Source organism: Phlebotomus papatasi, chromosome 3 (assembly GCF_024763615.1).
Source record: "Phlebotomus papatasi isolate M1 chromosome 3, Ppap_2.1, whole genome shotgun sequence".
Taxonomy (NCBI): domain Eukaryota; kingdom Metazoa; phylum Arthropoda; class Insecta; order Diptera; family Psychodidae; genus Phlebotomus; species Phlebotomus papatasi.
The window spans coordinates 58,994,268-59,011,479 of NC_077224.1; the positions used below are offsets into that span (position 1 = coordinate 58,994,268).

Genomic DNA, 17,212 nt, shown 5'->3' on the forward strand with positions numbered 1-17,212 from the left:
CCAGATATTCAGGAAAAGAAAATATTTGAGATCAAAAATCATGAATTTCGAACTTTGTGAAATGACTTTTCTTTTTCAAAATTTTTTATATTAATTTATTTTTTTCAGCAAAAAGTTCTTTAGAAACAGAAAATAGAATATCCAAATATTGTATATTGCATATTTTGATATAATAAACTACTCTCGATTTTCCAGAAAAGCGTGTAGAATTTTCCGGGTCATATATGACCCTATTGTCGGCAAGGGTAACAGTGTTTTCGTCCCAAATCTATAGCGAAATGTAGTTGGGACATTGTTTTTCTTTGTGAAATGCAGGTGGGACATCTTGCTCCTGGACATTTCATCTTATATCTGCTGAATTATAACATATTTTGCAATATTTTAGAATATTCTGCAAGCGTCTCATATTGTGCAATTGTATTGTGTGTGAATAAATATGTAGATAAGTTTATTTTTGCCAAATACCACTCGAAATATTGTGAGAGAGACTGTTCAAGGAATTACCAGGAAGATTCTTTGAACACCAGGAGTACAGTGTTTATCAAAATCTATCCAGTTTGCCATAGTTTTGGCCAAATTAATAACTTCAAGCAAAAAAACTCTTAAAAATGCCCGTGATATAGATTTTGAAAATGGTATTTACACTTCCCATGAGGACAATAGGGTCATATATGACCCGGGGTTTTTCCGAGTTTTCACGCAATGGAAATTTTTTTTCCTCTCTGAACTATTATATTTGATCATAAAGCATTAGGAAAAACTCAATTTTACATGAATTCATCTGCTGAATAAAAGTGTGACGCGAAAGAGTTAATAACGTAATTGGTCAGGAGAATCTCTTACCTAAAAGTACAATGTATTATGCATGAGATCCCACAAAGCTGGTAGATAATACCCTGATGGTTTTACCGTACCTAAAAGTACAACGGATTGCTCAGAAGATCTCAATACAGAGAAATAGGAAATGCCCTGATAGCTCTAGCGCACCTGCAAAAGAGAGAAAGTGGTCTTATCCTGCCGAAAAAGGATCGCCTTCTCCTCTCTGCTTGATCCAACGATAACAAACACGTATTGCTTAAATTCAACTAATTTATTTGTAACAAACTCAAGAGATTATTTAGATTTTCTCGGATTAAATTACGATGATTGAATTCAGACTGACTTTTGCTTTTTTCTTCCTTGACGTGACTGATTGACATAAAGAAAAATTGACTTCCGGTGGTGTTGTCTGATGACATCCATAATGTTGCTATAAAAGAATTGCCGATAGGTGGCGACTTATGTCGTACCAGTAATCTTGTATGATCGCTACTCTCTCGTCCTTCATTTCCAGTCATTGTGCTGGGTCTGTAGAAAGCATCAATAATTTTTTTATTAATGCACTCAATGAGAAATTGGAAAAGGAACATTTTCCTATATTAATCAAGCATGATATAAATTATCCTGAAAGGGTTGAACAACATTTTAAAATACCATGGTCAATTATTTCTGTTTATTTTTTTTATTTCACATTAAAATAAGAGATTTTATAATTTTTTTTTTACTTGTTTCTTTGGTCACGGTCAGAAAAATTGTTACGTTTCTCAAAATGTTTATGGAATTTTCTTTTCAATTTCAATTTTACACTTTTACTGCTAAAAAGTTATGAATTGGTTTTCACAAAATTAGTCAAAGAAAAAATCAAAAATTCTCTGTGCCTTGCGGATTTTGTGTGATTTGACTTTGTACTAAATAAAAGATAAAATACATGCTCTCTCTGACTATTTCTTTTTCCCACAGGAAAGGTAACTATCAGCTAATCATGCGGAGGAAGGGTACAGAGTCTTGTCATGGAGGATTCTTGGTCATCATTCTCATAATTGTTTTTTTTTTTCTCATTTTCTTTTTCTTTTCACTGTAAATTTTGGCACATACAATACAAAAATTCCAATAAACACTATTCAGTATGTGTGTAAATATATCGTTAATTTTTTTTTATACTGATTATAAAATTAATTAATGAACATGAATTATGTACATTTTGAATATTTCCCACCAAGATTTTTTTTCTTTTAAATATATAAGAATTTTTTTTATGTATTAAATCCATCGAAAAACCTACATTTTCTCATTCTTTGATAAAGAGTTTAAAATGGGATTAAAATGCAATTGATGGAAATTATTCTAAGATTTGTTTTCAAGAAGTTCACGGAGACGAATTAATCAAATATTTAAAAATGGTAATTAATGGCTAGTGTAACAAAAATAACGGCCAATCAACATTTATTTCTTGAAAGATTAGGGTTTGAGGGATTTAGAGGGATTGGTTTAGGGGAAGGGACAAGGTTTTAAGGGGTTTTTAGTAATACGCTGGGAAGGGATGATAGTTGGAAGGTGGCTGATTTGGCGATGATCCAGCCAGATTTTGCCTCACAAGGTGATGGTAGTTGTTGGAAGTGACTTGATATGCACCAAAGTCCCTCGATGGCACCATATGCCGGTTCACAGAAGATGAATCAGCCAGGATTCGCGATGTCTGGTCCAGGAGTCGGTTGTTTTCCGACGACAACAGCCGATTGTTGGGCTCCATGAGCAAATGTGTGGCCGGATCGACGATAAGTCGGTGATTGGACGCTAGAGATGCAGCAGGATTCGAAAGTTGTTCTGCTGCAGCGGCTGTATTGGACGCCAAGAGACGATGCTGTTCAGCTGTGGACAAAAGTCGATGGTGCTCAACAGCAGACAAACTATCGCGACTGTTGTGTTGGATTTGAGATGGAAGGAAAGATCGTCCATGGTGAGAGTTGTTGCCCACAATCATCCCAGATGAGCTGTTTGAATTCAGCTCTAAAGAAACCATTCTCAGCATATCAGAATGGGGATGAGAGTAGGGCAGAGCAGGTGGAGATGTCACAACATAGCTCGTTGTGCGACTTAAATCAACAGATGTCGTTTGATCTGATTCAGCTTCGGCTCCTGCCATCTGATCTTGCAACATCATCTGCTGCTGTAGCTGCAACTGATGATGATCTGACTGTTGCTGTTGCTCTCTTTCCGAGAGTATATCATAGATGTGATGGTGGTAGCGATTGAGGCTGAGATTAGCACCGGCTGAGGATATTTGGAAATTGTGATGAGAATACCCTGATAGCCCAGGTCTTGAAGACATATCCAAACCCTGGATCTCAGACATTGATTCACTTCCACTATTTGCCCCTGCACCTCTGAAGTCAGATACATCCAGCGTCGATTCATTGGTATTGTACTTCATCCGAAGATCAGCAAGATCTTGTCCAGCATTGACCTGTTGTTCGTACTTGGCATACAGTAAGTCCATCGACGGATTCATCTTCATTTTAAGGTCTTCGTTGTTGTTGTTGTTCACACTTAGATTCTGCGCGATGACAATGCTGTCTTCATCACTCGACAACTGACCCCCACTACCTGCCCCCATATGGGGGTTCTCCCTCCTGTCCATAGTCTGCGCTTCAATCATACTCGCCGATGGATCATGTTCACGCTTGCGGCACATGCCATCTGTGAAACCATATCTGGGAATTGGGGGCGAAGCTGTTGGGGACATCATAGCGTTCTGCTCTGATTGGTAGTTCCTCCTCGAGAGAGCTTGGGGAGATGGAACGTGATTTGTATTCCCAGCAGCAGCATACATAGCTGCAGTTGCTCTGTAATCCTGCCCAGGTGATATGTCTCGTGGAGAAGGAGTTGATGGATGATGGTAGTTCCGGAACCCATTGGATTCCGTCCGATCCATGGTTCTCGGAGTAGATGCAGTATCTACATCGATATCGTTGTCGTGCATAAGATCTGCTCCGCTATTGGCTACGCTAGGGGAGTCAGCCATGATGATCTGATTCGTGGCAGATGTCGACGGAGCAGAAAACTGCTGCATATTCGACATCTGAAAGTTGTTCAAACTCTTCATCAGCTTAACTTCGTTGTCCAATGGGCTCATGTTGTTGTGATGATGGTAAGCGGACTCAGCCAGAGCCAGAGCGCCACCACTCTCATTTCCACCATCTATTGAGTGATGTTCATTCGGAATGGAGTCAATGTCAACATCCATATGACTGTTCAACTCATGCTCCTCCTCTAACCGTGAACTGTTGGCATTAGGGTTCTTGGCTAGTTCACAACTCTCCCGATCTCCAGAATCTATAATGTTACTGACGGAGTTCAGAGCTGCTTCAACCAGTAAACTGGCTGAAGTTGAGTTGCCTGTAGCAGATGCTGATCTAACAGTTGCCCCACTTCCTCCCTGTCCGGAAGTCGTAGCAGCTGCACTACTCTGAGCCCCTCCATTGTAGAATGAACTGATGAATGGTTGATGATGAATGTGTGAAGTCATTGGCAAGCTCGGCAAATGCATCTGTTGCAAATCGTACTGAGAAGCATTCTGTGGATGATTGTCCACAACATCGAGAATTGTTGAGCTATCCTCATCATCCCCCGTTGCTGAACTGTTAACATTCGTTCCATTCATCATGAGACGCGTGATAAAGTCACGATTTACTGCCATCAAACTTCCTTCGGTGGATTGATTCTGTTGATCATTCATCCATTTCTTGCTGCCTTTGCTTGGGATCAAGCTAGAATTCATCGGAGCAGCAAAGTCCTTATGCCTCGATGGAGCACTGAATGTACTCTGTCTGTCGTCATCTTCCTGCTGTTGCTGTTGTTCATCTAACTGAGACTGCATAGCTTGTAGTGGATTGGATTGTTCCCCAGTTGAACTGGACAGGAAAGACTCCACTAAGTTCAACTGAGCAGTGTGTTGATTATCCTGGGAATCATCCCTACAAAAACATAATTTTTTAGTGCTTAAGAATCGGTCAAGAGTTGAACTTTGGACAAAGGAAACACGGATTTTGACCTGGACTTATCCTCCTTTATTACTACACAAACAACGTTTCGGAACTTTATGGCTCCTTCTTCAGGTATGCAAGTAACTAGTGGGAAAAGGGTATTGACCCCCCTTTTCCCACTAGTTACTTGCATACCTGAAGAAGGAGCCATAAAGTACCGAAACGTCGTTTGTGTAGTCATAAAGGAGGATAAGTCCAGGTCAAAATAATTTTTTTAGTCCCAACGCAATATGCAACAGAGGATTACAACTTACAAGGAATCCCTAGACTTGTTGTCTGCTTCTGTAAGTTTCACTTTCAGATCACTAATGTTATCCATATGAGTCTCATCGTTCTTATGAAGATCCTCTGGATTGAAGTTATCCGTTGAGATGCTGTTGCGTCGTCTAAATTTCACTTGGTTAAGCTCATGGTTAAGCAATGAAGATATCTTCGATGATAGAAGGGATAAATTGGTTTCGTTCTTGCATAAGTCAGAAATTGAAGTTTTATGTACCGATCCACTGGTATTCAAGAGATCTTCATCGACAACCCGTCGATTATACTTCCTCTTCTCAGGGAAGTTCCCCTGAGCACTGCCTTCCTCTAGGCTCTTCCTTCGTCTCCTTGGAGTTTGCTCTACTAAAAACAATACCATTTTTGCTATTGAAATTGAACTCAAGAAATATTGATCACTTGGAAATTAACATACCCATAAAATCTACTTTCATTCCACCCGAATATGCATCGAAGGTATAAGCAATACTTCTTTCAATCTTTGGCATCTGTTCCTGTGAGTACCCATGCACTTTCTTATAGTGAAATTGAAGGCATTGTTTCGTTGTGAATGCTGCATTGCACTCATTCTCAGAACACCTAAATAGGAGGAACCAAGTTAAAATCCCGACCTTAAGCCGGATCAATCAGCAATGACTTACTTAAATGGACGAACTCCTGAGTGCGTCAGCATATGAATCTTTAAGTTGCTCCTGTTTTGAAAGAGCTTTTGGCATCTTGGGCAACTGACCACAGCCGAATTGCGGCTATGTACTTCCTTGGAGTGCCTCTGCAAGGCTGCCCTGGATCCCAGTAGTTTGGAACAGAGCTTACACTGGAAATCTCGTAAAACATCAGCCATATCTACCAGAAAAGAATAACTGTTAATAAACACATTCAAAAGCAATTACAGGATAGGCCATACCACTATGCATCCTCTTGATATGAACTTTCAACTTCTGAGGCTGGCAGAACTTTCTGCCGCAGAAATCGCAAAGAGGACGAGCCCGCTGAGGATTGGCACTGCATCCGTAAGTTCGATGCATTTCTAAGTAATTTAACCTCAGGAAGAACTACAAAAATCAAATGAATATTAGAAAAAGTCTTGAAGGATATAATCGAACATTTTTAAATCTTCTACCTTTTTGCAAAACTGGCATTGGTAAGCTCCCTTTCCATCATGCATTTGGGCAGCGTGTTTCATGATGTTCTCTTTCCCAAGAACTGCGATACTGCAGACCTTGCAATGGTACTTCCTAATGGTCAAGCTAAATGCAGGGTCATGAAATACAGAGCAGTGGGTGCGATAGTAAAGTGGGTGTTCGAACTTTAAGTTGCATCCCCCACAACCTGCAGAAAAGTTAAAATTATATTGAAAAAGAATGAACTAGAGTTCTATGAAAATAATTATTCGGAATCAAAGCCGATTTAGGTGATTGTAGTAGTTTTTTAATTCTAATAAATATTTCTTTTATTGTAAAGGTTGTATTTTAAATAATTTTACTCAATAAATTGGGATAAAAAATTTGTTATCATAAATTAACTTTGCAAAATATCGCACCGTATTTTAATTGGGAAAAATGAAAGTAATATTGACAACTTAAGTATGAATTAAGGTACAAATAAATATAAGGTATAAATAAATTCAATTTAGATACAAAAAGAATTAAAATATTAACCTCTGCAAAATTTTGAACAAAAAAAACCATAAAAAACTTCATTTGCAAATTTTAGAAAAATACAGACAAATTTAAATCATCGAATGAACATATTTCACAATTGCTGTACCGGCTGTACCATTAAGCTGCAATGGTTCAACCAGCAATGGACTATATTCCTGAATGAACCAGAAGTGTTTCGGGTCTTCTGGATCCCGTTTCAACTCTGAAGTATCAGACCACCCGGTATATAGTAAATTAAAACAAATATTTATGAAAATAGATTCGAAAAAATATGGATATATATTCATAAAATCTGATATGAATTAAATGAGAAAAGACATGAGAGTAAACACTATTTACTAGGGGAATGTATAGCAGTTTCGTCAAGTGAAGTATTTTTTTTGAGGATTTATTTTCCATCTAACGTTTATGAATTAGATACGAAGTCTCACTGATTTTTCTTCGGTAAGTATTAATTTATTATCACAAAATTTTATAAAAAAGTATGCATATCTGAAACATCCAATAAAGGAGTGGCAGAGCGTCCCAGGCTTTACGAAGTGCTCGAACTCGTGACAGAAGCTCTACCTCAAAAGTATTCACGCACCATTTACTGTTTACCGATACACAACTGCTTTGAAACGAATTCATAAATCCATTCAAAACATTGTCCAAAATACCTTAGGAGAAATATAAATGAATTTCGGATAAAAATTAGTTATCGGTTACGAACCACTTCATTACCGGTTCATAACCGATTGCTATCGGTTTAGGCTTGTCAAGAATTCCAAAACCGTTCCAACCATCACAAATATAATACAAAATATGATAGTAAGTTATTAGCCGAAAATCCTCATAAAAATATGAAAACCCTCTCTCAAGACCGCTCAAGACTTTTAAGCCTTTGATCTTGGAAAACCGTTATTAAAAATTGAAATAGTTCGGTCAATTAGGGCTACTGGATGAGGATTTAATCCGTGTTAAATCCTCATCAACTTATTAGAAATGATTCAAGTGTATTATATATTCGTATAAGAACGAAATGTCTGGGTAGGTAATCTCTAAAATATATCCAAAATGGATTTTGAAAGGCAAGGCAAAATTGGGGGAATTAGGGGCATATTAATACTCCCAGGGTCGACGAAGGTTTCAAGTCTCTATCTTGATCGTTTGGACTCTAGACGTTATAACAGACGAACAGCGTAACGTCAAGATACACTGGTAAAAATGAAAAGACCACCGATGATCCTTTGAAAGGGTCACTGTTTTGGCCTATATTTAACTCCGGAATAAACGATTAAAATAATGAAAAAGTTATCTTTGGTGTTCGCTCAGATGAGAGAAATATGAGAAGAGTAATAAATTTACGATAAAACATAATCTATCGTGATAAATATGTTTTATATGAGTTCGTGAAGTAAAAATTAAAGAAATTTTTATATCAAAATATTTCTTCCTACAAGATGTTTTAAAAATCAATTTGTTTTATAAAATAAATTTTGAGATTTTTTTTCAAAATTAAAGTATAATTGAACAAAGATATATAGGGTGAAACGAACACCTATTGACACTTTAAGAAGTCATGTGAGGACTTATTGACACGCTATTTTCTACCATTTCAAATACAAAATTTAAACACCTATCCTTACCACAAAACGTAGACTAATAAAAAAAACGTCATATTATTTACATTTTATTAAACATTTTAAATAAATTTCAAGATTTTGACAAAAGTGTCAATAGGGGTTCTCTGTCGAAGAGGTGTTCCTTCGGGTCCCGGTCAAAATCCCGAAAGCCAAAATCCCGAAAGCCAAAATCTCGAATTCTTAAAAGTGTCATAGCTACTCCCACGATTGCACCCGCGCTTGCTGGAGGCAAAGGGAAATCTTCTGTGTCTTGGGAAATTATTCTGAACATATTCCTCTATATAATTTTATCCCTTTCACGATTTTGAACATTCAGGATTTTGGCTTTCGAGATTTTGGATTTCAGGATTTTGGCTGCCACCGGTTCCTTCGACCCTACCTAATTTGCATAAAAGATAGTAAATAGTAATTGTTCTATTATCTGTATTTTTTATATATTCGTTTATTTTTTTATTTCATGTAATTATTATTTATTTTGATTTTTTTTTTAAATTTAACATTACTTAAGGCTTAAGATCTTGGTAATACAGCCTTTAAACTTGAGTTTTAGCCATTCGGCTTAGCTTCTTTAATTTGTTATCAGGCAAGAGTTTTGGGAAAATTCTGAATTAAGATTAGATATTAAGGAGCTGATGATTCACTTCACTAAATTTTGAAAATTAGGATTTCAGGAGATTCACTAACTAGGCTAGATCTCCAGTTTGAGTCACGTATAAAGGTAGAACAGGAAAGGAGGGAGCGAAATCAGGGTTTGTGACCTTTAAAGAAAAAAACGGGGGTGCAATTAACTTTTTTCCTCATAACTTTACCACTTTTTAGGTGTAAAAATATATCAATATTTTTTATGTTAATTTTACACCTTTTTAAGGGTAAAATTAACTTTGAAAAGGGTAACTTTAACCCCTAATACACCTTCAAAGCATAATATATACACCGATTTCGGATTAATACAGCAAGGTGAAATAAACATTTCCGGAATGTTATTTTAACTTTTTCTGATTCCTCTCAGTGTAGGCACATTGTAAAAATTTCAATACTTTGACGAAACTGTCAGAAAGGGTTCTTGTTCAGTAGGTTTCTTTTTCACCATAATTATGCGTTTTTTAGGAACCTCAAGCCAAAAATGTTAATCCGTTCTGGATATTCCTATCAATTTAAACTGAATTAGCTTTGTAAAAGTGATGTCAAGAGTTTATCTAAGCAATTTAAGTTCCATAATGTTTTTGTAAAAGCTAGAAAATTGATTTTTGGTAATTAATTTCAGGTAATCGATAGGAAATTCAATTACATCATAAAACTTTTTATTATCACGAGTATATATAGTTTTTTGAATGATTGAGCAGATTTTGACATGGTAGTTTGAGCTATTCGTAGCTTAGCCATTATTTTGCAATTCATAATTTTCCCATAATAAAACCTCATTAAATTGCTTTAAAAATCGTCCTGAAACTATTCTACTATAAACAAAAGAATGGGAATATATTATATTTTTGATGTTGGTATTATATATGATATAAACCCCATGAACTGCAAATATGAAAACAGAGCTCCCTGATTTATTGACAAGCATTTCCAAGAATTAGCTGTAATTTGGAAATAAATGTAGGAAAGTCCATGTCCACACAATAAATTGATTTTATTAAATGTAGAAAAAGCTTTGTAAATTAATTTGTTTTTTTTTTTCTTGGATTTTGGTTATTAGAAAATTGAGAATATAAATTTTGAAGTTAGAATAAATTAGGGTAAGTGTGCCAAATTTCGGCATAGTTGCATGCAAGCGCCAAAGTCTCGAGTTTGAAATGTAATATCTTTAATAGAATTTTTTTCATTCCTTCTACTTTAGGAGTGTTGCTTAGAACCTTGTAGACAGTTTATCGTCTTTATTTACTTTAAAATCGTTCTTAATACATTTTAAAATGAATAAAAATGTAGATATAACTTTGGTGCCCTATTTCGGCCACTTTCATTCTCATAGTTCCTTGCCCTTCGGGAATCCTTCCAATGTCTTTCTCACGTCATCCCGTTTGTCAAAGCTATACATTTTTTGTTATTCTTTTGTATTGTATAATATCTAGGGTGTGAAAAAACTAAAAATCATGGAAATTCGAGGAACAAAAAAGGTGGCCGGAATTAAAAGCTGGCCGGAATTGCAAGCTGGCCGGAATTGCAAGCTGGCCGGAATTTGGCACGCTTATACGGGCTTCAGACCTAAAGCTTAGCTATCTGGCTTAACTTCTCTAATTCATCATTAAGTATGATTTTTTGGGAAATTGTTGTTTAGGATTGAATTATTAAGGCCAAATGATTCATTAAATTTTGAAAAATCAATAAAATTGCTTGTTATTAAGATTTTTGAGACCTTCGGGAACTGGGCTAAACCTCCAGTCTGAAGCCGGCATTACCCTAGTCATATTGGAAAACTTACTCATTTTCTCAATCTTCTTCCTGGCCCAAGCTGAGTTGATGGTATCACTCCAGTAGAGTAGTTCACAGCCCTCGGGAATGTCCATGATTGACACGAAAAAGACCATTTTGTCAATGCAAACCAGGGAGAGATTCCTGGATTCCCGGGAAGCAGCTGGTCTTATATATCGCATCCAATTGGATTCGTTCTTATTCTCGAGGGATATGAATTCAGACTTGCCATTGTCACATGTCTCAATAATGTACTGCATCTGATTGTCATCCCCAATGTCCGTTGCTGGGATGATCTTGCCAATTAAGGGTCCCAGTTTCGTGTACTTTGGGATAGAACTGATTGTGAAGACGCATTGGAGGTCGTTGACATGCCGGAATTCAAATTGGCGCGGAAGGGAAGCATCAGCGAATGTTGGTAGATTATCCTGGAATGCTGTAATAGGTGGCAGGACATCATCCATTAAACTGCTGCCTGAGTTACTCTCTCCAATCTCATCGTCCTCAATCAATTCTTCGCGTTCCTCTGTCTTGATCATAATCACATGCTGCTTTGCATATTCTTCAGCCACTTCCTGATTCTGCTCCAACCAGATGCCCCGTTCAACGGAATCTACGATTTGGAGCTCAGCATTGCGCATGGGACATTCTTCAGAAGTGTGCGGAGCATCGCAGAAGCAGCAAATTGCACTCCTTGGGAGTCCTGTTACTTCATCGAAAGGTCCCGTGGTCTCTTCATCTTCACTCTGTGGGAACTGAGGCTCAAGTTCAGCCTCATTTTCTTCGTCGTTGTTGAGATCAAGGGGCCCCATGATGCTGGGTAGGTGTCGCCCATCTTGAGGTGCTTTCCTCACGTCATGCTTCAGCAGTTTTGGCCGGCCTCGTGGCTTCTTCAAGTCCAGTGTGTCACCAGAAAGGAATTTAACAGTTTTCTTTTTTGTGCCTTTGAGTGGTGCAGGAGGTAGAGAAGCTGATGAAGTGGAATCCACGAGATCCCTGCGCTTAATAGCCGTTAAGCAGAGAGCTTCACCAGTATCTTCAGGGAGATCTAGAGGTGGTTCTTCTTCATCATCTTCCTCTTCTTCTTCATCATAGAATTCGCTTTCTTGATCCTTGGGATCAGTAGGATCAACGGGGAAGGGTAGTTTGGCCACAAGGGACATTTCTTTCTCTTTGGTCTTCATCTCGCACAATTCAGTTTTTATCTTTTCAGCTATACGACAATCCAGAACCTCAGATGTGCTGTCTTCGAGAGGATTCCGAAAGTCCGATAGGGGATCCTTGCTGTGAACCCCACTAAAAGCGGGCAGAGGATCACAACTGCGGATGATCCCATTGAGATTGTCCTGAAACTGGACTTTCTTCACCTTCTTCGGCACAATGGATGCTGCCGTAGCGGCACTGTAGATACTCTCTGAACTCTCACTGACACCTTTTACAATCTTATCGCTGGAAGATGTCTGACTCTGGTCCAGGGACAGACCCGCGAAATTACCTTTGATGCTGTGACGACTGCAACAGGGAAATTGTAAATATTTAGAAGGGATTGTTCAGGGTAAGCGTGGGTGAAACTTCAGGGTGAGGATTGGGGGTCGCGGAAAAAAATTAGCATTTTCAATAGTTTAGAGTCCAACCTATCCAGCCGGATGTGTAAAATGCACAGAAGGGTACACAGGAAGGTACACAGAGGGATTTGAAGAGGGTTGGAAAAAAACGGACAAATAGATTTTAGGGGTTGGGGTATATGGTCAAGTATTCTCCATATTTATGCCCAGGGAGGACATCATAGTGAAAAAAAAACTAGGCGAAAAAAACTCACCCATTGCCATTGGCCAGGTCATTCTCGGCTAATTTTAGCAGATAAGAGACAAATTCCACATCATTCTTGAATGCCAATGTCGACCGAAAAGTATCCCATCGTTCAGCATTTCTTGTTCCAATGTAAATATTCTTGCTGAAATTCTGATGGCGAAACTTCTTGCTATTCACACCAAGTGGTACATTTCGATTATGTGGCGTTGTGTTGGGCTGTTGGTTTTCATTGCTGAACTCAAACTCGGACGAGGACTCATGTGACTTGGGCATCGCACATAATTCAGAAAAGCTAGCAATTTTCCACCAAATATTCTTTCACCTCACCCACATCAAACCGACTAAAAATTCCAACAAGATGCGGAAGTGCAAGGAAGAAGAAAAAAAACTCTGAGATGGAATTTTCTCCGGATCGTGGGAGAAGAAGAAAAAATTCCAAAAAAATCACTAAACCACCTTTTTCTTCTTCCCAAAACCACTCAGACTCACTATACAAAGCTTCCCAAAATTTCTTTTTTTTTTTTTTGGGGAAAAAACTTTGCTCTTTGGCGATAATTTGTGCACACACACTGTGTGTTGGGGAAAAGTTTCTGTATTTACGTAAAAGTTGCTGTCAACCGTTTTGCCTGGCTCCAGAGAGAGACACCCATACAGTTACAGAACAGAACCCTGCCTGCACCCCAACTACCCCTCTCTGAACACCATCAATAGCACAATTGTGAGATTTTCCATCCTGCTTTTCCCATCTCAGCGTCCCGTCGTCCTTTTTCACGCATGCATTTATTGATATTTTACCCTCAGCCCACGCCCTCCGCCTGTCCAGCAACCCCTCGAGAACCGACCAACTCACGAGGACCCGTACTGGAAAATGGCGCGGATGCGCAACGCACATTTTCCCTCAATTTCCACCCCAAACATCCAAAAGGAGTGGTGAAGTTCACAAAGATACATTCCACACTTCGATGAGACTTTTGCAAATGCCTCTGGAATTTTCACCACATTTTCTCCCGCTCTCACCAAGTTCTCTCATTTGGCTTTTCCGTTTTGAAGTAATAATGTTTGGAAAATGCTGGAAAAATCCGTTTAGAAACTTTGAAAACTCCCATACACCGCTTGATGAAGAAAGTTTCGCTTCTATGAGTTTTAATAGGAAATAAGTTACTTAGGGGAAAGTACTCTCCCTTCGAACGTTCATGCCTTCGAATAATGTGAATTTTCTTTTGTTTTTCCTTAAAGACTCACACATTTCTATTAAATATTAATTAGATTATCATAAATTATTGATAATTACAAGATAATTATGTGTAAATCTCTTAGGAAAATAAAAGAAAATTCATATTATTCGAAGGCATGAACATTCGAAGTCAGAGTACTTTCCCCTAATTTATTTTAGGAAATACAATTTTATTATTAATACTGAAAATTTAATTAGGAACTCGCAGAAAATAATTTCATCCCATATAGAACCATTAAAATTAATGAAGCGATGAAGTTCTCGTTCTAATGAAATAATATTAATTCTATATAATAGCAAATTAAATTGACTTTGCAATTCATTTCGAAATAATTGTATATTTAATTTTTCGAACAATTTTAAGTACAGAGTAGAACCGGAGATACAGATGAGTAATTAAAACTGTACACGTATAACCGAAATTATATATAAAATATGCTATAGAATTTGTTTATAATAACATGCATAAACACCCCATCCTCAAATAAAAATATTTAGGTTTTATCAATTTTAAACAATCAAAAACATCGATACAAGCATTTTATATTTTTTATCTGTTAATAAAAATTTATTATCAGACAAAAAATGCATGTGAATCAATTTTAAGCGTACAATAAAATTGAAAATTTAGAGCAAGAGAAAAATATCTACAGTAGAGTCTCGCTATAGGCCATCGCTCTATAGTCCACAATTTATCGACTGTTGATTTCAAAACACTGATTTTAAGTTAGGTTATGTTTTTTAGTATGCGACATGCATAATTATTTTAATATTTTTGGCAAACTTTATTGAGTAGTTGTGATAGTTGTGATCCACAATGAAGAGAGCAAGGACAAGTACCACAATCGCAAAGAAAGTGGAAGTCGTCGAGCAATTTCAATACTAAAAATCGTTGATAATTTTAAAAAATTACATGGACTATAGGGCGACCTAAGTGTCAAATTTGAAACCAAATATGGACTATAGCGAGATTCTACTGTACTTTCATTAGAATTAATATTCATGTAAAAACTATTATTAGATAAAAATTTCAAGAAAAAAATGAAAATTTAGTTTAGGATTCCTAAACATTTAGATGACACCACTATATCATCCTTAACCCTTTAAGGACGATTGGAACACCGGTGTCCCATAAAGAAAATAATTTTTCCTAACTACCTAAAGTTAGTTTTTCCTTATGTTGGTACGTAATTGCAAAGTAGAAGGTTGAAACAATCTAGGGTATTTTTTGCAAGTCTCCAGCTATTTGCTATATAGTAAATTTTAAGCTAAAAAATGATGAATTTTTAAATTTTCTTATTGAAAATTGATTTTGATTATTTTTTATACTTCCGATTTTTTTTTAAGCAAAACAGTTCTGGAAAAAGAAACTACACTACTCAAGCATAATATTTTTCATTAGAATGAAAATTATCAGTCATTGGTATTGCTAGAAAAATTATTTAAATTTTTAGGCTATTTTTGTCCCTGTTGCTCATAGAGGTAAAAAGTACACCGAATCAGATTCTCTTGGATTTTCTAAGGCTAGATATAAGACCTTTTACTGATTTTGTTTATCGGTTTCATTTTTATTGCTGATTTTCGGTCCGCGAAAACTGTCTCGTCGTTAAAGGGTTAAATCATACATGATAAGATGTACTTGTCAATCTTAAATCAAAAGATTTACTCAGTCAATAAGAAATATTATTTTATCGTGTGAAAAATAAAGAATTAAAAATTAAAAAAAAAAACTGCTGAATAGCCTAAGCAGAGAGAATTGAGTTGATAGATAATGTTTAGATTACTAAAATTAAAAATTCAAATTCAAAGAGTTTTGCATATCAATTTATAGATATTTATCACTTTTTTTCCTAAAAACGTAAAATAACGTTTTGGACTAAAGGTTTTTATTTAATTCCGGAATTTCACTAAGGAATTTTGAATTAAAAAAAAATTAAAGATTAATTGTTCTTATTCTACTATCTTCAGTTAAAATTTCTAGTTTTTTCTCTACTTAAATTATTATTAAAAGTAAAACACGTAGCTAAAAATAAATAATGGAATTGAACTTGAGGGAATCCAGAAGAGACACTTCCAGACTAGGCTTGACCAGTGACATTTTTTCTTTCTCAATTCTTTGCTTTTCCATCTTTTCTTTCACTCTTTCTTTCTAATTCATCTTTTAAAATTTTATTTTCTTTTGCATATTTGCTTGCCACGCATTTGTAAGAGGGTTGTACCCTGTTTGTAGTGGTTTTTTAAATAAATTGAAATTGAGATGTATTTTTATTTTTAATTAATTTGTTACATGTTTAGTACACGAATAATATTTAAAATTTAGATTACATAAAGAATAATATATCCTAAAATTTTAATCTGCTATTAAAGGTAAGTCACTTCGGGAAACTCGAGCCAATCAAATCGAGTAATACAAGGGGAAGCCCTACATTTTTGAGGGATTCTGAGCAGCCCATATATTTTATTTCAGGAGCTTTTAGTACCCATACAATTTTTCAGGATATCCGGGAAACCCGCAAATTTTCTGTAGGGAATCTGTAACTTGTTCCATTGTGATTTCTTATAAGTTACCTGTTAATTATTCTTTTAGATCATCTTTTAAGCAACTGAAATAACAAACAAACAGGAGAGCTGGAGGTTATATGGCTCTCATGGCTCTTAATTTTTATTTTTCCCATAATTGTTTTAATAATTAAATATTTACTAATTGTTTTCAAGGAAGCTTTACCATATATATATTGTTGAAAATTTTAAGTAATATTTTTGGTTCATGTGGGAAGCTTTCAGGTTTCGCACAGAGTCTGACTCATTTCACCATTTTGAGCTATTAAAGAGGTTCCTAGTTACGCATTTTCAACGTGTTTTACCAGTAAGTTGCAATCAGTTCAAAGATCAAATTCTCGAACGTAACCTGTCACAACTGTTGGAATGCATGGGTTAATCGGAAATTTAACCATGACTAAAACCATTATAGAACACTCCATTTTGTATCAATCCGAAACACTTTTCCTTCTTTTGAGCAGAGAGGCAAAATTATCTTTATAAAATATATTAACCAGTAACCAGGGAAAAACTTATCCGGTTACGGTCATGAATTTGGACACAGATTAGAAAATTTCTGAAAATTCCATATAAATTTCCAAATCATTGGTATAATCTCAACTTTATAAGAAATTATAGATATGCGAGAACAACTTAATGTGAATTGTATATAAAATTCAATCAGCATTAACCCTTTAACGACGAGACATTTTTTACGGACCGAAAATCAATAGTAAAAATTAAACTGAGAAACATAATCAATGATAAGTCTTACATCTAAACTTGGAA

At 36.1% G+C, this 17,212-nt stretch overlaps 1 protein-coding gene across 2 annotated transcripts; it reads right to left on the bottom strand.

Moving 5' to 3' along the window:
• Positions 1 to 1,618: 1,618 nt before the first annotated feature.
• Positions 1,619 to 13,440, bottom strand: LOC129807026 (uncharacterized). Of its 2 annotated transcripts, none has more exons than XM_055855970.1 (8): positions 12,659 to 13,440; positions 10,850 to 12,351; positions 6,259 to 6,467; positions 6,043 to 6,190; positions 5,780 to 5,981; positions 5,554 to 5,717; positions 5,117 to 5,483; positions 1,619 to 4,793 (listed from the first exon to the last, which is right to left on the bottom strand). In XM_055855970.1, the coding sequence occupies exons 1-8, from the start codon at positions 12,922 to 12,924 to the stop codon at positions 2,339 to 2,341; spliced, it is 5,313 nt and encodes a 1,770-aa protein (XP_055711945.1). In that variant the 5' UTR covers positions 12,925 to 13,440; the 3' UTR covers positions 1,619 to 2,338. The 2 variants fall into 2 exon arrangements, with proteins under 2 accessions (XP_055711945.1, XP_055711946.1); XM_055855971.1 differs by having other exon boundaries at positions 5,117 to 5,480; positions 12,659 to 13,434.
• Between the last annotated feature and the right edge of the window lie 3,772 nt (positions 13,441 to 17,212).

What these genes read in the sequence shown, in the direction of transcription:
- LOC129807026 (XM_055855970.1), bottom strand. Translation starts at nt 12,924, where the DNA reads ATGCCCAAGTCACATGAGTCCTCGTCCGAGTTTGAGTTCAGCAATGAA. An exon ending in GACCTGGCCAATGGCAATGG is followed by an intron (nt 12,352 to 12,658) that starts GTGAGTTTTTTT and finishes TCCCTGTTGCAG; the next exon opens with TCGTCACAGCATCAAAGGTA. An exon ending in AATGAAAGTAGATTTTATGG is followed by an intron (nt 5,484 to 5,553) that starts GTATGTTAATTT and finishes TATTGTTTTTAG; the next exon opens with TAGAGCAAACTCCAAGGAGA.